The sequence below is a fragment of the Schistocerca serialis genome, chromosome 5, assembly GCF_023864345.2.
Source record: "Schistocerca serialis cubense isolate TAMUIC-IGC-003099 chromosome 5, iqSchSeri2.2, whole genome shotgun sequence".
Classification (NCBI taxonomy): domain Eukaryota; kingdom Metazoa; phylum Arthropoda; class Insecta; order Orthoptera; family Acrididae; genus Schistocerca; species Schistocerca serialis.
Genome location: NC_064642.1, coordinates 601,350,121 through 601,366,163, shown reverse-complemented (window position 1 = coordinate 601,366,163; position 16,043 = coordinate 601,350,121). Strand labels below are relative to the sequence as shown.

The following is a 16,043-nucleotide window of genomic DNA, read 5'->3' as shown; positions in this document are numbered from 1 at the left end:
TGGCTGCTGGCGCTCAACTAGCGTCTTTCTTAACAGCATAGGGCCATCACTGGCACCGAGACATATCAAGCCTTCTTCAGAAAAAACAAGACCTCAAACCTGTCGTCCAGTGAGCTGATACATGACATCTCCGAAGTCGCTAATGGCTGTGGTTTGGGATCGGTGATATGAACAACATAAGGGATCAGGCTCGGAGGTGTCCTTGAAGCGAACGATTTGTATCAGTTCGTTGCGTCACTATGGTGCCAACTGCTGCTCAAATTGCTACTGCAGATGCAGTACGATTTTCCATAGGCCGAACACGATGGTTTCCTCTCTCGGCAGTGCCACGTGGCCGTCTGGAGCCCGGTCTTTATGCGACATTACATTCCTGTGACCACCGCTGCAAGCAATAATGTACAGTTGCCATATTCGTGCCAAGTCTTTCTGCAGTATCGCAGAAGGAATATCCAGTTTCTCGTAGCCGGATTAAACGACCTCTTTCAAACTCATTGAGATGTAGATAATGGCGTTTTTCCGCTTTAAAGGCATTATTCACTAACAACAACTCATCACGTCCAATCTGAAATGTGGCCAATGCGCTACAGTGTGTATTTAAACAAACCTGATTTGCATCCTAGTGGTGTTCCTAGTGACACTCTTACGTGACAGGCGCTAAATTTTAATGGACATCATGTTTCAAATGTAGAATCAACAGGTTAGATGAGAGCGCTAATGCGCTACTTCCTGGACTCGGATAGGCGCGCCGGCCCCAGAACGAATCCGTCCGCCGGATTAGTGACGAGGGCCGGTGTGCCGGCCAGCCTGTATGTGGTTTTTAGGCGGTTTTCCACATCCCTCTAGGTGACTACCTGGCTGGTACCCACGTCGCGTCTCAGTTACACGACTCACAGACTTTTGAAACGTCCGCACTATTCCATGATTTACACTAGACGCAGACAGATGGGGTACTCTGATTCCATTCCGGGGGGTACGGGGTGGCGGCAGGAAGGGCATCTACATCTACATTTATACTTCGCAAGCCACCCAACGGTGTGTGGCGGAGTGCACTTTACGTGCCACTGTCATTATCTCCCTTTCCTGTTCCAGTCACGTATGGCTCGCGGGAAGAACGACTGCCAGAAAGCCTCCGTGCACCCTCGAATCTCTCTAATTTTACATTCGTGATCTCCTCGGGAGGTATAAGTACGGGGAAGCAATATATTCGATACCTCATCCAGAACCGCACCCTCTCGAAACCTGGACAGCAGGCTAAACCACGATGCAGAGCGCATCTCTTGCAGAGTCTGCCACTTGAGTTTGCTAAACATCTTCGTAGCGCTATCACGCTTACCAAATAACCCTGTGACGAAACGCGCCGCTCTTCTTTGGATCTTCTCCATCTCTTTCGTCAACCCAACCTGGTATGAATCCCACACCGATGAGCAATACTCAAGTATAGGTCGAAAGAGTGTTTTGTAAGCCACCTACATTTTCTAAGGACTCTCCCAATGAATCTCAACCTGGCACCCGACTTACCAACAATTAATTTTATATGATCATTCCACCTCAAATCGTTCCGTACGCATACTCCCAGATATTTTACAGAAGTAACTGCTTCCAGTGTTTGTTTGCTATCATATAATCACACAATAAAGGATCCTTCTTTCTATGTATTGGCAATACATTACATTTGTCTATTTTAAATGTCAGTTGCCACTCCCTGCACCAAGTGCCTATCCGCTCAAGATCTTCCTGCATTTCACTGCAATTTTCTAAAGCTGCTACTTCTCTGTATACTACAGCATCATCTGCGAAAAGCCTCATGGAACTTCCGACACTATCTACTAGGTCATTTATATATATATTGTGAAAAGCAATGGTCCCATAACACTCCCCTGTGGCATCCGGCCACCCCTTCAAATTAATATGCCAAATCCGATTTAACCACGCCACCTCCGCCCAAAATTCGGGACAAAGGCGTCAGCGATGGATAGAATCATGTTTCAAATGTAGTAACACGACTACCAATTTTCGTTCATGTTGCACAGCTCCTTGTGTTGCGATCTTTCTTCGGAGTAATCATGACGAAGCGATGCCAGTATAACCTCACCACTTTAACTAAGCTTCACTATAGCAGGTACATTCAAGTGGTTCCCCTCAACTCGTTATTCATTGTAGAATGACCGCAAAATTAAAGGACTTGCACCGGACACAAACAGGCTTCTCTGCAAACAACTCCACCACTTACCAAGCCTTAACAGAACATAAACAAAAATAGAGAATACGTTGTCAAACAAGGAATACCTCATGACATGCAAACCGCAAACAATTCGCATTGGTCGAAAACAACATGACTTCACAGAGATATGAAAGTGATTTAGGGACCATGCGAAGAGATTCCTGCAGTGTTTATGCCACTTAATTGAAAATAATTGTAGCAGACTCGCGTAAATCACTGAAAATATATGTGTCATTATCTACTGAAAGAAAGTGTAATGCAGAGAAATGAAAATGCCGAATAAATAGGCAATATTTTTACTTTCAGACGAAAAATTAATCATAATGTTTGTACGGACGTCACAATTTACTATATGCGCCGAAATTCATTAACTGATGTGTTGCACAATATTATTCTATGTGATTGATATGACACGGAGGTGTAAACAATGAAGACACTTTTTCTTTGCGTCATAGAACAAGATAATGTAGAGAAGTAACCTTCAGTACACAAAAACTAAATTGCGAATTTTTCAGCTGGTTTGTAGCGAGGTCGTAGTAGGTTATATGTTTATTGGAATAAGGGTCTACTTACCCTGGACAACAGTTCACTGTTTCTGAGGCAGTTTATGTCAGTCCGGAGCAGGTGTCCCATTGTCGCATTGGCCAGATCGATAACGTAGACGTCTCCAAGGCTGTAGTCTTCTCCCATCATTATCTCGAGCTCCATTAGAACCATTTTCGCGTGGGTAGCGAAGACATAGCTGGAGGGGTCTGGGTCGAGCTGCGTGTTGATTATGATCCGGTACCCCTCCTTGGTCAGCCGAGGCATCACCATCATCTTTCTGTCACCACATGTTAGTGTTAGAGCCATGCTCAGTATAGAAAATTGTTAAAAGTGTAATAAAATGTAACAGCTAGTAATGAAGTGGACTACTTACACTACTGGTCACTAAAATTGCTACACCAAGAAGAAATGCACATGATAAACGGGTATTCATTGGACAAATACATTATACCAGAACTGACATGTGATTACATTTTCACGCAGTTTGGGTGCATAGATTCCGAGAAATCAGTACGCACAACAACCACCTCTGGCCGTAATAACGGCCTTAATACACCTGGGCATTGAGTCAAACAGAGCTTGGATGGCGTGTACAGGTACAGCTGCCCACGCAGCTTCAACACGATACCACATTTCAATAGTAGTGACTGGCGCATTGTGACGAGTCAGTTGCTCGGCCACCATTGACCAGACGTTTTCAATTGGTGAGAGACCTGGAGAATGTGCTGGCAATGGCAGCAGTCGAACATTTTTTGTATCCAGAAAGGCCCGTACAGGACCTGCAACATGCGGTCGTGCATTATCCTGCTGAAATGTGGGGTTTCGCAGGGATCGAATGAAGGATAGAACCACGGGTCGTAACACATCTGAAATATAGCGTCCACAGTTCAAAGTGCCGTCAATGAGAACAAGAGGTGACCGAAACGTGTAACCAATGGCACCCCGGCAGGTGATAAGCCAGTATGGTGATGACGAATACACGCTTCCAATGTGCTTTCACCACGATGTCGCCAAAAGCGGATGCGACCATCATGATGTTGTAGACGGAATCTGGATTCATCCGAAACAATGACGTTTTGCCATTCGTGCACCCAGGTTCGTCGTTGAGTACACCATCGCAGACTCTCCTGTCTGCGATGCAGCGTCAAGGGTAGCCGCAGCCGTGGTCTCCGAGCTGTTAGTCCATGCTGCTGCAAACGTCGTCGAACTGTTCGTGCACGTGGTTGTTGTCTTCGAAACGTCCTCATCTGTTGACTCAGGGATTGAGACGTGACTGCACTATCCGTTACAGGCATGCGGATAAGATTCCTGTCATCTCGACTGCTGGTGATACGAGGCCTTTGGGATCTAGCACGGCGTTCCATTTTACCCTCCGCAAAGCACCGATTCCATATTCTGCTAAGATTCATTGGATCTCGACCAACGCGAGCAGCAGTGTCACGATACGATAAACCGCAATCGCGATAGGTTACAATCCGACCTTTATCAAAGTCGGAAACGTGATGGTACGCATTTCTCCTCCTTACACGAAGTATCACAACAACGTTTCACCAGGCAACGCCGGTGAACTGCTGTTTGTGTATGAGAAATCGGTTGGAAACATCCCTCATGTCAGCTCGTTGTAGGTGTCGCCACCGGCGCCCACCTTGTATGAATGATCTGAAAAGCTAATCATTTGCATATCACAGCATCTTCTTCCTGTCGGTTAAATTTCGCGTCTGTAGCACGTCATCTTCGTGGTGTAGAAATTTTAATGGCCAGTAGTGTATGTGTATAACATGGGAAATAATTTCATACACCAGCTGAAAGGTAACTTAAATTTCCACTGACATCAAGGATCAGAGGGTATAAATAGCTTTAACATTTGTGACACAGACGCGATGTCTGGACTGTAATGGCCGCCACAAACGAATTGCCCTGATAGGTCTGCAAGACACTGTGTATGCACTGTACTACATCATTTCTATGTGTGGAAAAACACTCACCTACCCATATCGCAAAAATATTTATTTATTTAAGATTATCGGTTTCGACAGACTTTGCAGTTATCTTCAGTTCATAAAAAATCTTTTTGCTATGAAACTTGTTCATTTTACGAAGGACCTCACACTACGTTGTCATATGGATAAAAATGAGAACATTACAAAAGATCTGTCATAAGTAAAATTTTTAAGAAGCGTAAAGCACCATATGCAAATGACCATGTCCATGTATATATATCACTCACAGACGCTTGTTACATCACAAAAACAGAGTACACAATAGCACATCTGTTTACGTAAGCTTGAAATATTATCAACAGTGAAAATCAACTTTAAACGGCGTATAAGATACCTTATATGCCGTTTAACGTGGATTTTCAGTGTTTAAAATAAGGTGCCTTATACGCTGTTTAAAGTGGCACAAGTTGCTTTTTTTTTTTTTTAAGTTGACTATGACATACATTTTATAATTTTCTGATTTTTATTCAATGACTGCTTGGTGTGGAGTACATTGTAAAATAAACACGTTTCATAGCAGAAAGATTTCTTAAGACCTGAAGATGACAGAAAGGTCTGTCGAAACCGTTTGTCTTAAATAAAGAAATATTCATGCGATCTTGATGTTGAATGGTTTTTGCAAGTAAAACGGATCGCCGCTTCGGTCTTCTAAAAATGAAAAAAATCAGTCAAATTCGTGTATTGCTGTACGTTCGTTACTCACGATCTGTTAACTCCTCTTCATCAAACTAGGAACCAGTTTCATTTTTTAAAAATGTCATGAGAAATTGCGGCTGATATCCCTAAGCCTTATGGTCACTATTACACAAGAAATTCCTTAATAAGTGTTTCACATAATAGCAAGAAATAAATTGGGATACATATTACTCGGATTATGTGATGTATTTTAATTCATTGATGCCATATATTGAGACTCATTAGTTCATTTGCAAAGACTACTCGTTAAACAAATCAGACCCATTTGTGCACTTAATCCTCAATCTTCCTTTATGTCTTTACTTAAAAACATTATGATATTGCAGTACATCTACTCATGCACACTGTTCGGAACATGGATTTATTTCAAAGTTTGATTAACATAATAAAGAAAAATCATTTTTCAGTATGTTGTCCAAAACTTTGCAGACCTTGTAATATAGGTTTACGGCACACTTTACACTTTTTGAATAAAATAATCGGAGCGACCTAAAATTTATAACCCGAAATTTAATAGCTTTCTCTTCGATGAAGTTTATTTTTCCTCGAAGAAGCCTTCCGGTATATTTGCTTGTGCTTATCGTGAGTCATTTCTTAGAAATAAATGTTGTGCTTTTTTATGTAATAGTAAGTCGGGTACAAGGCTTCATCCAGCTACAGTGGTTTCAGCTTAACATGGTATACACCAACTCTGGCCAATGATAGACCAACATATTATACGTCAGATATTTATCTTTGCGAATTATTAACACAGAATTCTTAGCTACATTATGTATTTAAAAATACCAGCTAAGACTGCTATTATAAAGTCATTTCTAACTTGACTTTTTTGTTCTTCTAGTGACTTCGTTTAAAATGGGCAAAAAGAACTATATTTCAGACATTCAGAATTACGTTATAATCAGAAATCAGAAAAAGGGGAAGCGTTTCCAAGTAAAATAAGATAGGATATATATACACACCATGTGTCAAAAGTTGCAACTAAGACATTATTAAAACTGTCGGTACTACTGTACAACAATAAATATTACTCGTGAGAGACCATCCCACAAGGATTGAGGATAGCAGACACCATATTTTCTTGACTCTAAACGTAGACAAATTTTTTGAAGGTATTTTCTCGGTTTTTCTTCTGCTTAAGCTCTTTTTCTTACTTCTAATTACCCATATTTGGGGTACGTCTGATCTTAGATGCTTGTGCTCTCTTTTTCTCCTACTAGTTCCTCATTCTATCTGATCTCTTCTTTTTTTCCTCCTCTGATATCTGAATTGGTTTCCTGGTGTTGATCTTAAATTGGAACCTCTTAGTTTTGTCTTCGGTCACGGCCTTGGCTGTACCATTCTTTAACATGACTTCGTTAATCTGGAGTTCTCTCAAACCTTTTCCACTTCCTTCAACCAATTAGGCTTAGTCTCTTTTTTGTAAAAGAAGTCAAAGATTTGTTTAGTTAGTCTGTCGGGATTCATTCGTGGTATGTGTCCTCAGAAATAAATCCTCTTTTCCCCGTGGTTTCTGAGAGTCTCTCCGACTTTGCATAGAGAGCTTCGTTTATATAGAAAACTTGTTTGTTATTTTGTAATTTGGGACCCATTATCTTTCTCAAAATTTTCCTCTCCTTGATTTCTAATTTCTCCATTGGCCCTTTCCTCCTCATGACTAGTGTCTCTGCTGCATAGAGCGCTTCCGGCTTAATTACTGTGTTATAATGCCTTATTTTGGTGTTCCAAGAGGGGGCTTTCTTATTGTATGCGTTTTTGGTTTTCTGGAAAGCTAGTTCCATTTTAATCCTTCTTCCTTCGATTGTTTATCCTTCAAGGTTGTTCCATTCAGTCCATTTCCCTATGTACTTGAAACTGCTAACCACCTCTTTTTTTGAGCTCCTACTTTAATTCTCTTAGGAGTATCTGATATATTCGTCATAATCTTCGTTTTTCGTAAAAAATCTTAAATCCTATCTTCCCTGCCTGCTCTTGTAACTCGGCGATTTGTTCTTTAGCTTCCTCCCAGATTTCCGCGAGTAGCGTAATGTCGTCAGCAAATGCCAAACACTTAATCGTGATTCCTTTGTTTTTTGTTCCAAGTCTTATTCCCCCTCTCGTTCTTGCATTCTATTCCATCACAATCTTTTTGAGTCCACAGTTATACAGAAGGGGTGAGAGACCATTCCCTTGCCGACCCCTGTTCTGATCTCAAAAGGTTCCGATAGTGCACTCATTAACCTGACTTTAGAGAACGTATTCGTGAGCGTCCCATCCCACGTAAATTCCTATTGATCATTGAACAACGACTCTCTGTCTATGGAATCGTAAGCGTTTTGGAAGTCTACAATAGCCACTATATACGGTTTCGCCCTCTGCTTCTGATAAGCTAAAATGTTTCTGAGGCTTAAGATATGTTCAGGGCAGAATCTTCCTTTCCTAAACCCAGCTTGATACTCCCCAATATGGCAATCCAACTGGGATTCTGCTCTTTTTAGTAAAGCTCTGGACAATATCTTGTAGGTCATATCCACCAAAGATATCCCTCTATAGTTAGTGGAATCCGATTTAGGACCTTTTCTGTGAAGATGGTGTATCAGGGCCATTTTCCATTCCTCTGGAATGATCCCTTTCTTCCATATCTCCTCAAAAAGTTTCTGGAGTAAGACAATTGCATTTGTGCTAGCCTACTTCCATAATTCGGCTGTTACCTGGTTTTCCCCTGATGCCTTGAAATATTCCATGTGATTTAGTATTGCCTGGATCTCAGTTAGAGATGGAGGCTTAGAGTTTGGGTTGGGGGATGATTTCGGTCCACAATCGAACGTCATCTTTTGGTGTGGTTCCTCGCAGTTTAGAAGTTCCTTGAAGTATTCTGCTGGCATCTTACAGTTGCCCCTACTACTATACGCCATGTTCCTTTTTTTGTGCTGAAGTTGGAGAGTTGGGGGCTCATATTTGCTTAGCTTCTCCCTGACGATCCGATAATAGTTCCTCATGTCGTTCTTAGCAGAGTCGTCATTTATCTTCCTGAGCAGCTGGTCTTCTTGCGCCTTCTTAACTTTCTTCATCTTCTTGGACACCATCTTCCTAGTTTCCACAAGTTTCTGCCAGGCACTCTCGTCCTTTCTGGTTTGCCAGATGTGCCACACCTCCTTCCTCAGATCAAGTAGTCTATCACACTGATCGTTCCAATACCTGTGCTTCTTCATCCTGGTAACAGGACCAAGCTGCTCTGCTTTGGTTATAAGACTCTTCTCCATCTGCTTCGAGTCCTAGTCTTCTAGGTCACTGGTTAGCTTGCCGCATTCCTCCTTCTTCTCCTTTATTTTATCTGGATCATATCTCCTGCCTGCAAGGTTTTTCCTATGGAAGTTACTCTTGGAGATGATCTTCAGTTTCGCTTTAGATAGGCAGTGGTCAGAGTCGAGGTTGGCTCCTCTGAGAACACTAACATTTTGGATTTCCTTATGAAATATCCGCTTTATCGCAACATGATCTAACTGGAAATCTCCCAGGAGAAGGTTAGGTGAACCTTACGTCTCCTGCTTTCTTGGTCATTTCTTAAAGCTAGTTGACTTCAGTACCAAACTGTGCGCCTGGCATAATCCGATGAGCGTGATACCATTTTCATTCGTCCTGTTATGTGCCGGGTATCTCCCCACTATATGCCTGCACCTTTCCTCTCTCTCCACATGGGCGTTGATATCCCCTAGAGGGATGACGTTATGTTTTTGGGTTATATTTTGGATCGTGTCATCTAGTTTGTCCCAGAGTAGTTCTGCCTTCTTCTTATTCTTTCTGTTGTCAGTGTTTATAGGGGAGTGAACATTTACAGCGGTATGTACTTCGTTGGTCGACTTAAACGTGAGTGTGGATAGCCTTTCAGAGGCAGACTCAAAGCTTAAGCTCTTAATTGACTTGCTTATAACTTGATTTTTTTTTTGAAATTATTAATATTGTTATGGACCAACAGCTCCTATGGCTTCACTTCGTGTATATTTTAAATACTTTATGAACTTTTCAAAATATATATCATTCTACAGTGTTCAGAGCTAGTACCTGTAGAAGTCGTTGCCGTCTTTCCTCTATTCGTAGAAACTTCTTAAAAATTCATAATGAATTATAAAAATGACTTGTACAGTCAATTTATTGAACCCCATGCTCTTCCGGCGACTCAAGCGACAGAAAAATATATGAATAAATAAGTAAGTAAGAAAACTTCTCGGTTTCTGAAGTGAATTAATCTACATTTTTCCTTCCTTTCTGCCGGCCGCGGCGGTCTCGCGGTTCTAGGCGCGCAGTCCGGAACCGCGCGCGACTGCTACGGTCGCAGGTTCAAATCCTGCCTCGGGCATGGTTGTGTGTGATATCCTTAGGTTAGTTAGGTTTAAGTAGTTCTAAGTTCTAGGGGACTGATGTTAAAAACAAGATGTTCCTTTGCAAAAAAAAAAAAAAAAAAAAAAAAAAAAAAAAAAAAAAAAAAATCAAAAAAAAAATCAGGAAAACGGTGGACGACTTAATTGTAGGTACTGTTCTTAGCCTAAAAGGCCATGTTGGCAGTGAACGTTTAACAGTTGTTGCTAATGCTTTTACTTTCAAGAACATTTCGAATAAATTATTTAGTATGACAAAATTAACTGAAAAGCATTGCAAAATCCAGAAACCTACATAAATAGCAGATATCGATTATTCTCGACGTAAACTATGGGAAATTATGCAAGAGAATGGAGGCCATCTAAATGCTGTTAAAAACCTACAGCGTAAAATAACTGAAGATAAATGGACAAAAAAGGTAGGCAAATGCCTGTAACTCAACTGTTAGACAAGGATATCCAGTATTACCCTATACAGGTGACAAAGTAGTTATAACGGAATCAGGTGATTTACGAAAGTCAGTCCACTTGCTACGTTTAGCAACAAAACTACGTTATTTTAAAAAGTCAGTAAATGGAACTAAGTTGCAACCATTCAGCACGAAGCAATTCAGAGGACAGAAAGTCTCAATGGAATATAAAGTTGTGGAACAAGTCAGCTTCTTAAATACCTTGGTTACACTGTAAATTTTGAGCACTCCATTGACATTCATGGGGCGCAGTTAAGAGAAAAGATGGCAAAGGCAGTGTTGAGGCAATGATAAAGATTTATAGAACAACGACAGTCCCTAAAGTCCTTTATGGAGCAGAATGTTGAATCCTGAAGAAAAGTAAAGAATCAAGGCAGCAGAAATAAAGTTTCTACACTGTCAGCCTCAGAATACACAAGAATATACTGGGAGGAAGAGAACCATGTCAGATAAACTGAGCTATGTTTAAAGATAAGTCGTTAGTAGATATCCAGTGCTAGAGTATAATTACTAAATCATATAGTAACGCAGTAGAGGGAGACCACAGAAAAGATGCAAAATCTATTTTGAGATCGTGGAAGATGGAACAGTGTTAACGATATTGATCTTTGATGCTAATGACGGCACCGGGTGATTATGATTTATGTACAGATACTCATGGAAGTCCAGTGTGAGCAGTAATCATCGTATGACAGCGAAGCATGGTAGATGTGCCTATGCTAATGTGTACTGTAAAAAAAGATTGTTTCAAATTTTGGCCACCAAGTGCAAACCTGTCGCTGTGCAGCCTCTCTTCGATGTCTCCTGTGCTCATATTGAACGAAATTGTGTACGCAGCGGTTGTAACAAAATCAACGATATTCCCTTCTCATTTGTTTCACTTTTTCTGCCCACCTGACGTTCCTAACTCATTACATATGGAAACATTTCTACACGTCCGTCTTCCAGCCAGAGTGACAGATTTTCATCTGGCGGGCAAAACTGCTACTAATTTTTTCAGGCGTCAATCTATTCGGCATTAACGCATTAGAATATCTACTAAGTTTCGCTACCGTAAGATTTTGAGCCTACACTGGACCTCCGTCAGTAACTACACAGGTGGTATATGCGAGCCAGTTTCGTTGAACATTTTTTTATTATTAGTCATACTCACAAGTGGGATAGGCAAACATCTTAATTGGCTTACGTGCGTGGTTCAGCCAACCAACAACCAAAATTTATTCTGTACGCTGTGGCTGACGCCACATAGGGTACTTTTGTAGATGCTTGTAATGTGAAAAGAGGTTTACTCACATATTGTTCTTAGTTTGCTCTACGTCAGGGCCCAAGGGATCCCTCTTCATCGACAGATCCGGCATTCGGTGTTTCAGAGAGAAGTAAGCGTCCAGGCCGATTTTGGTGCGTTCCATGCTGCACTTGCAGTTGATATACATTCTTTCGATCCGGGCATCATCTGAAAGATATAATTGTGTGACTAAAATATCATTTAAGATAGCTTATAAAGAATATAAAGAAGCATTCCGACGAGTCCCCTACATCTAATCATCTTTGTACCACACTCATAGCCCAATACATAAATACCGAACGACCATTGAGATTCAAGCATCAGTTTCTCTGCCTCTGATCGTATATATAATCCATGCAGTACATAGTTGGTTTCTGTTAGTCGGTCATATTGAGCAATCAAATGGGTTTGTTACAAAAGAATACGCCCGATTACCTACCCCATTGTTCTCCAACCGAAGTTTCTGCTCTGTCTCTAATAAACTGACCGTACCCATGTGGCGTTAAATCTCCACTCCTCGTCGCTTAATTCTTTGAGATTATTTGAACAATTTAAAAAGTGTCGTAATAATGTCATCCGAGAACCTGATAGGCTTTCAGCAGAAGTATTACGGGGTTTAACACAACTCATTAGCAGCAACTGACAATGTACGTGGCTCATTCTTCATATCTGTTGAACAATTCGCAAACCTACTCCAAGCAGCTCGTGGTCGTGCGGTAGCGTTCTCACTTCCCGCGCCCGGGTTCCCGGGTTCGATTCCCGACGGGGTCAGGGATTTTCTCTGCCTCGTGATGACTGGGTGTTGTGTGATGTCCTTAGGTTAGTTAGGTTTAATTAGTTCTAAGTTCTAGGGGACTGATGACCATAGATGTTAAGTCCCATAGTGCTCAGAGCCATTTCAACCAATTTGAAACCTACTCCAAAATCTCCAGAAAATAGGGTTGGAAAATAGAGGAAGCCAGTCTAACTTATTTTTACTCATCTACAAAAACCAATGAACGGTGATGAAGAACAGATACTCTCCAAAGGATGTGATCTCTATCGCCTTAGTTTTACAGATTAATAAGTCTAGTTCAATGCTGAAGAGGTGTACGAAGGACTAGCAAATAGTAAATACGCAACTAACGCTGAAAGTGAAGTACCACGAAGTAGATTTGAAAGACGTATACTGAAAGGACAAGAACGACGTTTATCAACGGTCTGTAGACACAGTAAGCTTCCAGATACATACAGCGGTCAAAATTAATGTAGCATATTGTTTTAATGTCAATATCGATCATAAGAGGAAACAAAAGTTATTTTGTTCTGTCAGATACAGTGTTTTTTGAGTCATCAGTCTTCTGACTGCTTTTATGCAGTCTGCCACAAATTCTTCCCCTGTGCCAGTCTCATCATTTCAGAGTAGCACTTCCAACTTAGGTCCTCAGTTATTCGCTGGATGTAGTCCATCCGTCTTTCTCTACAGTTTCTACCCTCGACGGCTCCCTCTAGTACCATGGAAATTGTACCCTGATGTCTCCTATCATCCTTTACCTTCTTCTTTTCAGTGCCGCGCGGGATTAGCCGAGCGGTCTTAGGCGCTGCAGTCGTAGACTGTGCGGCTGGTCCCGGCGGGGGTTCGAGTCCTCCCTCGGGCATGGGTATGTGTGTTTATCCTTAGGATAATTTAGGTTAAGTAGTGTGTAAGCTTAGGGATTGATGACCTTAGCAGTTAAGTCCCATAACATTTCAGAAATTCTTTTCAGTATTTTCCATATATTTCTTTCCTCTCGGAGTCTGCCTAGAACCTTCTCATTCCGTACTGTATTAGCCCACCTAATTTTTAACATTCGTCTGTAGCGACGCATGTCAAATCCTTCGATCCTCTTCTGTTCCGGTTTTCCCACAGTCCATGTATCATTACCCTTCAGTGCTGTGGTCCAAACGTACATTCTTAGAAATTTCTTCCTCAAATTGAGGCCTATGTTTTATACTAGTAGATTTCTCTTGGCTAGAAATGCCCTTTCCGCCAGCAGTAGTCTGCTTTCAATTTCCTCCTTCCTCCTTCAGTCATGGATTATTCCTTAACGTCATTTACTTCGTGACCATCAAACCTGTTAGTAAGTTTCTCGCTGTTCTCATTTCTGTTACTTCTCATTATTTTCGTATTTATTCAGTTTACTATCAATCCATATTCTATACTCATTAGACTGCTTATCCCATTCTGCAGATTCCGTAATTATTTTTATTTTTCCCGAGGATAGCAATATCGTCAGCGAATCATATCATTGATGTTCTTTCGCCTTGAATTTTAAGTCCACTCTTGAATATTTCTTCATTTCCGTCATTTCTTCTTCCAGGTATAAATTGAAAAGTAGGGGCGAAAGACCACATCCCTCCATTACAAAGTTTTTAATCTGGACACTTCGTCCTTGGTCTTCCACTCTTACCTATCCCTCTTGGCTCTTGTACATATTGTATATTACCACTATCTCCTACAGCTTACTTCTATTTTCCTCAGAATTTCGAACATCTTGCACCATCTGATTGGCTCTGAACAGTATGGGACTTAACTTCTGAGGTCATCAGTCCCCTAGAACGTAGAACTACTTAAACCTAACTAACCTAAGGACGTCACACACATCCACGCCCGAGCACCATATGATTGTCGAATGCTTTTTCCAGGTCGACAAATCCTATGAACGAGTCTTGATTTTTCTTTAATCCATTATCAACCGCATCTCTGGTGTCGTTACATTTCCTAAAGCCAAACTGATCGCCTTCGAACATATCGTCAGTTTTCTTTTGCATTTGTCTGGAACCGCAAGACCGCTACGGTCGCAGGTTCGAATCCTGCCTCGGGCATGGATGTTTGTGATGTCCTTAGGTTAGTTAGGTTTAACTAGTTCTAAGTTCTAGGGGACTAATGACCTCAGCAGTTGAGTCCCATAGTGCTCAGAGCCATTTCTTTATTTTGCATTTCTCTGTATATTACTCTTATCAGCAACATGGATACATGAGCCGTTTATCTGATTGTGCGATAAATTTCGCACTTGTCAGCTCTTTCAGTCTTCGAAATTGTGTGGATGACACTTTTCTGTTAGCAGATGGTTTTTCGCCTGACTCATATACTGTATACACCAGCTTGAGTAATTTGTTTGTTCTCAATTCAACCAATTATTTTAGAAATTTCGAGGGAATGTTATCTGTTCCTTCTGTCTTATTTGATTTCAACTCTGCCAGAGCTCTTTTAGATTTTGATTCTAATACTATATCCGCTATTACACCCCTATTGACTACCGTTTCCTCTTCTATCACGCCATCAGGTACGTTCTTCCTGTCATAGATGCACTCAATGCAGTCTTCCCGCCTATCCGCTCACCCATTTGCACTTGACAGTAGAATTCCAGTTTCATTTATTGCAGTCACAAGAAAACAAGAAGAAGAAGAAGATAAATACATTTACACTTCATAAGTACAGCAAAAGCGAGAAAGGTAGGCTGTCTGGGTGGTGGGCTCGGTTCTGTGACGGAGGTAGGGTATGTAGACAGCAGCAGAGGCGGGTTCTGGTGAAGATACAACAACTCTTTATTATAAATAGTCTCAACGGATTTGCCACCGGGTGACATTGTGCAAATTCCGCAATCTTTCTTTGAAGCAACTGTCCGACACCTTGCTGGTGGCCACCAGCAAGGTTGAACCATCTGAAGATGTCGGACAATTGCTCCGAGGCAATATTGTGGAATTTACATAATGTCATTCGGCGGCAAACCTATAAAGACTATTTACAATGTATCGGCCGGGCCTCCCTGCGGGTTCGGGGGTTAGAATAGGCCCGCGGTATTCCTGCCTGTCGTAAGAGGCGACTAAAAGGAGTCTCAAATGTTTCGGCCTTATGTGATGGTCCCCTGTTGGGTTTGACCTCCATATCTCAAAATTCTTCCGAAGAGCGAGCCGAATGGGGAAGGGCGCCTTACTTGGTGCATTGTGTCCATCTTGCGATCAGACCTTTCGCCAGCTTATTTGTCGTTGCATTGCAGTCCTGCCCGCTCTCCATCTCTTGGGCATGGATACATTCCTGCGTGCCCTTTCCACCTTGCACTGTGCAGTGCCACTTTCTGCACTGACGGCGACCATGGACCACATGTTACCTAACATCCAGCATGGTATCCAGTCCGTTGTGGTGGGGCCGCCATGTACCCTGTTGGTTGTAGCCCCCTGACAACACAGGGATCGCTCTACTGATGCCTGCGCCGTTAACTCCCCACGTATGCCAAGGAGTAGGTGCCCATCTCCCTGGGGCATCAGGACTCCCGGCATTGGCCATCCTGCCAGGTGGCTATTGCTGAGGCTGGGTGGCGCCTGTGGGGAGGGCCCTTGGTCGGAGTAGGTGGCATCAGGGCGGATGACCCGCAATGAAGCGTGGTACATCATCTCTCGCTGGCGGCCAGCCGCCAGCAGTCTCTAAGCGTTTTCGGGCTCAATTTAATG

General features: G+C 42.0%; 1 protein-coding gene across 1 annotated transcript in view; it reads right to left on the bottom strand.

The window, feature by feature from the left end:
- LOC126481590 (alpha-tocopherol transfer protein-like) overlaps positions 1 to 16,043 on the bottom strand; it is a 178,350-nt gene that overhangs the window by 66,090 nt on the left and 96,217 nt on the right. The window contains exons 3-4 of the mRNA XM_050105450.1: positions 11,582 to 11,741; positions 2,795 to 3,044 (exon numbers count right to left, since the gene is read on the bottom strand). Coding sequence (XP_049961407.1) covers positions 2,795 to 3,044; positions 11,582 to 11,741 — 410 coding nt within the window. The remainder of the gene's footprint in view (positions 1 to 2,794; positions 3,045 to 11,581; positions 11,742 to 16,043) is intronic.